Raw genomic sequence first — 9,899 nt, 5'->3', positions numbered from 1 at the left:
GCTGCATTGATTCTTTTACCATTGTGTAATGTCCTTCTTTGTCTCTTTTGTTCTTTATTGGTTTAAAGTCTATTTTGTCAGAGACAAGAATTGCAACTCCTGCTTTATTTTGCTCTCCATTTGCTTAGTAAATTGTCCTCCATCGGTTTATTTTGGGCCTTTGCGTATCCTTGCATGTGAGATCGATTTCCAGGATACAACACACCGATGGGTTTTGGCTTTTTAACCAATTTGCCAGTCTGTGTCTTTTGATTGGGGCATTTAGCCCATTTACATTTAGGATTAATATTGTTATATGTGAATTTGATCCTGCCATTTTGATGCTAGCTGACTGTTTTGCTCATTAGTTGATGCAATTTCTTCATTGTGTTGATGCTCTTTACCATTTCGTATGTTTTTGGAGTAGCTGGTACTGGTTGTTCCTTTCTATATTTAGTGCCTCTTTCGGGAGCTCTTTGAAATCTGGCACTAGACAAGGATGCCCTCTCTCACCACTCCTATTCAATATAGTATTGGAAGTTCTAGCCAGAGCAATCAGGCAAGAAAAAGAAATAAAGGGTAGTCAAATAGGAAAGGAAGTCAAATTGTCTCTACTTGCAGATGACATAACTGTATATCTAGAAGGCCACATCGTCTCATCCCAAAATCTCCTGAAACTGATAAGCAACTTCAGCAAAGTCTCAGGATACAAAATCAATGTGCAAAAATCACAAGCATTCCTATACACCAATAACAGACTTAAAGAGAGCCACATCAAGAACGAACTGCCATTCACAATTGCTACAAAGAGAATAAAATACCTAGGAATACAACTAACAAAGGATGTAAAGGGTCTCTTCAAGGAGAACTACAAACCACTGCTCAACAAAATAAGAGAGGACACAAACAGATGGAGAAACATTCCATGTTCATGATTAGGAAGAATCAATATCATGAAAATGGCCATACTGACCAAAGTAATTTACAGATTCAATGCTATCCCCATCAAGCTACCAATGACCTTCTTCACAGAACTGGAAAAAACCACCCTAAACTTCATATGGAACCAAGAGAGAGCCCGCATAGTCAAGTCAATTCTAAGCAAAAAAAAAAAAAAAAACAACAAAGCAGGAGGCATCACATTACCGGACTTCAAACTATACTACAAGGCTACAGTAATCAAAACAGCATGGTACTGGTACCAAAATAGAGATATAGACCAATGGAACAGAACAGAGACCTCAGAGGTAACACCACACATCTACAACCATCCGATTTTTGACAAACCAGACAAAAGCAAGCAATGGGGAAAGGAGTCCCTGTTTAATAAATGGTGTTGGGAAAACTGGCTAGCCATGTGCAGAAAGCAGAAACTGGACCCCTTCCTGACACCTTACAATGAAATTAACTCCAGATGGATTAAAGACGTAAACATAAAACCTAACACCATAAAAACCCTAGAAGAAAACCTAGGCAAAACCATTCAGGACATAGACATAGGCAAGGACTTCAAGGCCAAAACACCAAAAGCGTTGGCAACAAAAGTCAAAATAGACAAATGGGACCTAATCAAATTCCATAGCTTCTGCACAGCAAAAGAAACAGTCATTAGAGTGAATCAGCAACCAAAAGAATGGGAAAAAATTTTTGCGATCTACCCATCTGACAAAGGGCTGATATCCAGAATCTACAAAGAACTAAAACAGATTTACAAGAAAAAAGCAAACAAGTCCATTCAAAAGTGGGCAAAGGACATGAACAGACACGTTGCAAAAGAAGACATACATGAGACCAATAAACATATGAAAAAATGCTCATCATCACTGGTCATTAGAGAAATGCAAATCAAAACTACATAGAGATAGCACCTCATGCCAGTTAGAATGGAGATCATTAAAAAAATCTGGAGACAACAGATGCTGCAGAGGATGTGGAGAAACAGGAACACTTTCATACTGTTTGTGGGAGTGTAAATTAGTTCAACCATTGTGGAAGACAATGTGGCATTTCCTCAAGGACCTAGACACAGAAATTCCATTTGACCCAGCTATCCCATTACTGGGTATATATCCAAAGGATTATAAATCGTTTTACTATAAGGACACATGCACACAAATGTTCATTGCAGCACTGTTTACAACAGCAAAGACCTGGAAACAACCCAAATGCCCATCGATGATAGACTGGACAGGGAAAATGTGGCACATATACACCATGGAATACTATGCAGCCATCAAAAACAATGAGTTCATGTCCTTTGTAGGGACATGGATGAACCTGGAAACCAACATTCTCAGAAAACTGACACAAGAACAGAAAATCAAACACTGCATGTTCTCACTCATAGGCGGGTATTGAACGATGAGAACACATGGACACAGGGAGGGGAGCATCACACACTGGGGTCTGTCGGAGGCGAAATAGAGGAGGGGCAGTGCGGGGTGGGGAGTTGGGGAGAGATAGCGTAGGAAGAAATGCCAGATATAGGTGATGGGGAGGAAGGCAGCACATCACACTGCCATGTGTGTACCTATGCAACAATCTTGCATGTTTTTCACATGTACCCCAAAACCTAAAATCCAATTAAAAAAAAAAGGAAATAATCTGGAAAATTTGACTACTAACAATAGTTGATAATATTAGTGACAATATTAGAGATTCAATATTAAACATTTTTTGTGTAATAATGATTTTGGCTTTTTTTTTTTTAACATCATGGGAATTTCACCATATTGTCTAGGCTGGTCTTAAAGTTTTGGGCTCACGCCATCCTCCCACCTCAGCCTCCTGAGTAACTGGGACTATAAGGTATGCCACCGTGCCCAATTATATTTTTTTGGTTTTTGGTTTTGTTCTTTTTTTTGAGGCAGAGTTTTGCTCTTGTTGCCCAGGCTGGATACAATGATACGATCTCAGCTCACTACAACCTCCGCCTGGCAGTTTCAAGCAATTCTCCTGTCTCAGCCTCCCGAGTAGCTGGGATCACAGGAATGTACCACCAAACCTGGCTAATTTTGTATTTTTAGTATAGATGGGATTTCACCATGTTAGTCAGGCTGGTCTCAAACTCCTGACCTCAAGTGATCCACTGGCCTTGGCCTCCCAAAATGCTGGGATTACAGGCACGAGCCACCATGCCCATTCCCAATCATGTTTTTAAAAAGAGTCCTTATCTTTTGGAGATTCACCCTAAAACATTTCATAAATGAAATGATAAGATGTTGGGATGAAATAATATATTAGGATTTGCTTCAAAATACCCTGGGAGATTGCAGGCAGAAAAAGGAGTAAATAAAAGGGTAGATGAAATAAGTTTATAATTGCTCAACTGGGTAATGGATACAGGAAGATTCATTATATATACCATTTCTATTTTTTTTTCACTTTTTTTAACTTAAAAATGTGAAACACTTCAGCCAGGTATGGTGGCTCACGCCTGTAATCCCAGCACTTTGGGAGGCCAAGGAGGGCAGATCATGAGGTCAAGAGATCAAGACCATCCTGGCCAACATGGTGAAACCCCGTCTCTACTAAAAATACAAATAAACTTAGCTGGGTGTGGTGGTGAGAGCACCTGTAGTCCCAGCTACTCAGGAGGCTGAGGCAGAAGGATCACTCGAACCCAGGAGGAGGAGGTTGCAGTGAGCTAAGATTGCACCACTGCACTCCAGTCTGGCAACAGGGCAAGACTCCATCTCATAAAATAAAAAAAAAATAAAGAACACTTCACAAATTTGTGTGCCATCCTTGCACAGGGGCAATGCTAATCTTCTTATTCCAATTTTAGTGTATGTGCTGCTGAGGCAAGCACACCATTTCTATTTTCTACTGATAAAAGTTTTCTTTAAAATCCTCTAATTCATTAATTTCCTGGTTATCTCTTCAAGGTGATTATCATGAAATATCAATCAATCATGATTTGTCAGAAAAAAGTACCTAAAAATAAAGCATAGTACATTACCTTTGTAAAAGTGACAGGGATGCTGGCATCCAACTGAATGTGATCTGCAACCTCTGTAAACTGCTGCTGCTGTTTCTGCAATGTTTCCAGTAACCTTGTAATTTCCTGTTTTGCCAAGACAACTCTACAATCATCCTAGAAGAGGCAGAATAATATTTCTTATAAACTTTTTATAAGAAATAAGGAAAAAAGACTTATATTACCAACTCACAATAAAAGCAGTTTTAACACAGTAGTCAAAGTTAACCTGAAAGTAAACTTGACAAGAATAACTGGGCATTAATAATTTAAGGACCTACCAACAAAGGAATGAATAAATTGTTGCATATTGATAAATGGAACACTACATCCCAGTGAGAATAAACCACAGCTACAAGTGATGACAGAAATTTCACAAACATAATGTAGAATAATAGAAGACATGGCATGGAGAATTTGTACTGTAAAATTTCATTTAATTACCAAAACAACCATAATTAAGATATACCTTAGAAGTCAGGATAGTGGCTTATCACGGTGGGAACGGCAGGTAGTGGTCAGAAATGAGCATAAGGGGGCTACTGGGGTACTGATAATGTTTTGTTACTTGATCTGGGTGCTAGTTACACATTAATGATCAGTCTGAAAATTCAGCCAACTCAATACTTAAACACACACATTTCTGCATCTATGTTCCAGTTCTATAAAAAGTTTAAAAAATAATTTAAGATATACATGTATTCATTTAAAAAATAAAAGAATACAGGTCAAACTCCCTCTAGATCCCCAGGACCGCTCCTCAAAATCAAGAATTTTCCAGTTTCTTGAATATTATTCCAGACTAGCTATACAAATACCAATATCGTCTTTATATGAAAGAGATATCCCAATAATCTGCAAGCTCCATAAGAACAATAGTATTATCTGTTTTTGCTCACTGTTAGATACTCGTATTAGTTGATAGCAATTTCACTTTCCAGTTGCTCAGAACAAAAACACTGAAGTCATTATTGCTTTATCTTTCCCACATGTCCTACATACAATCTGTTAACAAACCCTATTGAATATCCAGAATCTGGGCACTTTTAATCCCCATTATCCAATCCACTATTACCTCTCATCTGGAATTCTACAACAGCTGTCTAACTTGAATTCCTTCTTTCCATTTTTGCCTTCTTTCAATCTATTTTAGACACACAGGCCAAAACGATCCTTTTAACATGTAAGATTAAGTCACTCTTCTACTCAAAACTCCACAATGGTCCTCCTAACCCAATCAGTAAAAGCTTAAGTCCAGCCAGGCATTGTGGCTCACATATGTAGTCCCAGCACTTTGGGACGCTGAAGCAGATGAACTGCTTAAGCCCAGGAGTTTTAGACCAGTCTGGGCAACATGGTAAAACTCTATCTCTACGAAAAATACAAAAAAAATTAGCTGGATGTAGTAGCTTGCCCCTATAGTCCTGGCTACTCAGAAGGCTGAAGTGGGAGGATCACTTGAGCCCAGGAGGCAGAGGGTACAGTGAGACGAGATTATATCACTGCACTCCAGTCTGGGAGCAAGACCCTGTCCCCAGCTGCCAAAAAACAGTTGAAGTCCTTATAATAGTTCACATGGCCTTCGTTACATGTAATTCTCTATTAAACTCTGATTTCAGCTCCTATTACTCCCTCCTTCACTTACTCTACTCCAGTCAAGAGGCCTATTTTCCTGTTCCTTAAGTATACCAGGCATGCTGCCGTAGAGTTTTTGCTATAAACACTCCCTCAACTAGAATGTTCTCCCAGTCAGGCCTTGAGCAAATTCCTTCAACTTTTTACTGAATCTTTGCTCAAATCTCACCTTCTTTCAATAATGCTTACCCTGACTACTCTACTTAATAATGCAATCTGCTATACAAATACAAACATGTAGTTGTAGAGTTCTTTTTGATTAGCTCTTATCACTTTCTAATATATGTATAATTTACTTACTTAGGTATGGTTATGATTTATTGCCTGTCTTCTTGCTAGAATGCTAATTCAACAAGAACATGGCTTTTTGTTTATTTTGTCCACTGATATATTTTAAATACATAGCATATGTTAGGTGCTCAACACACATTTGCTAAATGAATAAATTTTCAGCATCCAGTATCATGTCAAGAACTTAGATGATACATGAATTATTTGGAGTGAATGGAAGATTAAATTATGTTCTCAAAAGTGAAGATCAATTTGTGATGTTTCATCCATTACTCTGTTCAATTTTCTCTGTAGTCGGAACTTTTAAGAACATTGGTTAGTATTCTGTGGTCATAAAATAGAACAAAACTAATAGATCCATATGAAAAATGAATCCAAGACCTTTTTTTTTTGCATTAACATAGTAGATAATACTGTATTATTAACAATTATCAGTTAATATGGTTTGGCTCTGTGTCCCCGCCCAAATCTCATCTCAAATTGCTCCCTCTTGGTAGTACCTTACATGGGCCCAGCTAGCAACACAATTATGAGACCTGTAGAGTTCTACCCCTAGTATCACAAAGCAGAGGAAAGAAGAGTAGGTTTGGAGCTGAATATCAACTTAATAAATAGCATACATATCAACTGTTACAATTCAGTGTAGTAAGGACTAAATGATAACCCAAGACTGATAAGGCTATAGACTGGCCACACTCATGTAAGTGTAGTCAGACATTTAAGAGAAAAAGTTCTGCAATGGTAAAACGCTTAGCCTTCAATGATTTGAAATCAAAACAATTATGAGCAGTATATCAGCGAAGATAACACAGACTGCAGCTTTTCTAAAAACTATTATTCCTAGGGCAATAGTTACCCTTATACCTCACACTTATGAAAGCAGATCCAAAACACAAATGGGTAAGGCTGACATTTGTGTCAGAATAACCTTGAATCTCATTTATTTAAAAAGTGAGTCATCTGCAAACTGGGCAACAAATTACTTATGATCTCTCAACCATCACAAAACATGTTTGTTGTAACAGTGACAAATCACTGAATTACAGCAGAGATAGGTAGTACATGCCAGAGAGGCACTCAAAAAAAGACCAACAAAGAGAACGCTTCAAAGAAAAGCAAACATTTAAGCTGGACCTTGAAGAAGACAGGGGATTTCCACTATTAGAAAAGAGAGACATATACACTCCAAGCAGAAAAGAAACAGTACGTATAGGCTTGGCAAAGAGGAGTAAAAGGGTTCACATGAACAAGAGGACACTGATAATTCCACACTAGTGAAATAATTCGAGGTTGCAGACCATGTCCTAAGCACAAAGTTACTGCATACAGCAGACACGAAATACTTATTAATAAAATAGACTAATGTATACCTCTGGTACTTATCTACTTAAACTTACAACTAAGTCCCTAATCATATTTAAACTACCTACCTGCTGCAAAGTCTTTTCACAATGGAGGCAGGCTGCTGAAACTTCAGACAACAAAATAGTCATATCTTCTTGTTGCTGCTTGAGCCAAATCAGTTTTTCACGAACATGAGCATCAACAACACTTAGAGCCATTTCTTCTTGACGACACAGAGTTTCATGCAGATCATAAAAATAAGCTCGAATACATGACCGGGCATTCTCTGCAGTCCCTGGTACCTGAGAAATGAAAATCAACTTTAAGCAACTGTAATGTTAATAAATATTTAACATGTGAAATATTTAAAATTTCAGCCTGGGCAACATGGCAAAACTCTGTCTCTACAAAAAATATAAAAAATTAGCCAGGCATGGTGGCATGTGCCTGTAGTCCCAGCTACTTGGGAGGCTGAAGTAGGAGGATTGAGCCCCAGAAGTCAAGGCTACTATGAGTCGTGATCACATCACTGCCCTTCAGCCTGGGTGACTGGGCGAGACGTTGTTTAAATACCATCTATATTAAATTCCAAAATATAAATCTCCATACTAGATCTTTCCCCTAAGGAACACACTTTGGAAATTCAACTGTTTATAAATGACATCTCAAACAAAATGGAATGCCTAATCTCCAGTCTCCCTCATTCCCAAAGCTAATTGCCTCTTAGTAAATGACAACTCAATCCTTCAGGATGTTGAAGCAAAAAAAACTGGAGTCATCCTTAACACCTCTCTTTCACAGCCCACTAGTCCCTCAGCAAATTCTGCTTACCAAAACATATCCAGAATCTGATCATGCCTCATCACCTCTACTTCTACCAACCTGATCCAAGCCATTATCACCTCTCAACTGATTAGGATAACAGCCTTCTAACTGGTCTAATAGCCTGACCTTCCAAGTTACCTATCCAATCAATATTAACAATTAATCACTAAGATCTACCTATTCTACTTCTTTAAAAATCTCAAATCCATCTACTTGTATACACTGTATAACTACAGTGTATAGGGCCATTTTTATAGGCCATAAAAATCTCTAGAATTTTAACTAGAAAATTTTAACATCCTAATAGGTCTACCTGCTTCCAATTTTGTTACTTCTCCAATTCATTTTCTATATTTAAGAGCAACCTTTCTTAAGGAAAATCTGATTACACCATTCCTATGTCAATTCTTCAATGGCTCATCACTGTCCTTAAACTAAATTCTGAACTCTTTAACACAGCTGATCAAGATCCTGCATGATTTGTCTGTGAACTCTCCACATCCTCTTTTCTTGTAATGTCCCACTCAATACTCAAAGCTCTAATCACAGTGAGCTTCAAGTCTCTATAATATGTCCAATCCTCACTTCTGAACATTTTAACATATGCTTCCCTTCCTTGGACAACTCATTCCCCATCCTGCTCTTCTCCCTAACTCAATTTCTTCAAATCTCAGTTTAAACATAATTTCTTCTGTGAAGGTTTCTCTGACCTCCATAAATCATTGCCCATGTTTTGTGATGCCAAAGGACCCTGTACATCTCCTCCTTAAAACACTTTCCACATTTAAAACTATCTCTCTTCCATGATGAAGTAAGAGTTCCTTGAAGACAGAGACTTTCAAAAAACTTTCTAATGACTGGTGCAATACTGGCAAATTGTAATTGCTCATTAAATACATAGTAGAAAGTGAAAATATGAAAAATAAAAAAGAATCAGAAAGTGAAGAAAAAAAATCCATACATGTTCAGTGTGAGCCATTCCAATTCCATCTTCCACGATTTGTTCTCCTCCTTCAATGTGCTGCACAATTCCAACTAATTTTCTGGAATAATCTGAGATTTCCTCTGTGAAGGTCCGTATGCAGTGAGCCATATCCAAAATTGATGCTCGGATCTGATTAGCTTCTGGTTCCAATACTGAATGCTATAAAATGTAACATAATTACAGAAAAGAACTCATAGTATTGACTAGTAATACAAAAACTACTTAAATCCCTATTAATACAAAGAGCATCAGCCACAAGTGACTTTTACAACACAGAAAATTGCTAACTTACTTTTACTTTTCTCTCTTTTCATGCTACCAAACCCAATTCATTCATCAATTAACTCCTCTTGAATCACTACTTTTAGCATAAAGAACCAGATCAGAAAACAAATACTGAGCAGGTAAAGTAGCTACAGTGATCCAATTTATTACTAATTAAATTCATACCTTGTGACCTTGGTGTTTTCCATATTCTTTGCAGACACAGCACATGAGTGGGCTAGTTTGACAACCTTCTTCCAAGCAAACAAACTCAATAGCATGCACTTGGTGCTGAGAGCACATGGTTTTCTCATGAGGTTTATCAGCTAGAGGAACTCGCCTGTGCTTTGCTAATGTCTTTGTAGAATGAGTAACTTGAGAACACTCAGAGCACAAATGAGTCGCACACACAGTGCAATATACAGATGCAAGGTGAGCTTCATCTTCATCACAACGAATGATGCTCTGATAAACAAAAAATTAATGCCTTAAAATTGAACCCAATCAGTATAACATGACACATTTTAAAATATAGAATCCCATAATCTTTTTGGCTTAACTGACCAACATTTACATATGAAAATATACTGGCCACGA

The 9,899-nt window shown here is 37.7% G+C and overlaps 1 protein-coding gene and 1 pseudogene across 1 annotated transcript in view; both read right to left on the bottom strand.

Annotated features, from left to right (window-relative positions):
• TRIM23 (tripartite motif containing 23) overlaps nt 1-9,899 on the bottom strand; it is a 43,958-nt gene that overhangs the window by 22,658 nt on the left and 11,401 nt on the right. The window contains exons 4-7 of the mRNA XM_032279543.1: nt 9,489-9,767; nt 9,015-9,197; nt 7,315-7,530; nt 3,941-4,075 (exon numbers count right to left, since the gene is read on the bottom strand). Coding sequence (XP_032135434.1) covers nt 3,941-4,075; nt 7,315-7,530; nt 9,015-9,197; nt 9,489-9,767 — 813 coding nt within the window. The remainder of the gene's footprint in view (nt 1-3,940; nt 4,076-7,314; nt 7,531-9,014; nt 9,198-9,488; nt 9,768-9,899) is intronic.
• Nucleotides 3,690-3,790, bottom strand: LOC116554205 (annotated as a pseudogene).

The sequence above is a fragment of the Sapajus apella genome, unplaced genomic scaffold (assembly GCF_009761245.1).
Source record: "Sapajus apella isolate SASKATOON/1434 unplaced genomic scaffold, GSC_monkey_1.0 scaffold1, whole genome shotgun sequence".
Classification (NCBI taxonomy): Eukaryota; Metazoa; Chordata; class Mammalia; order Primates; family Cebidae; genus Sapajus; species Sapajus apella.
Note: the sequence above shows the minus strand (reverse complement) of the source record. Positions and strands in the feature narration are given on the sequence as shown.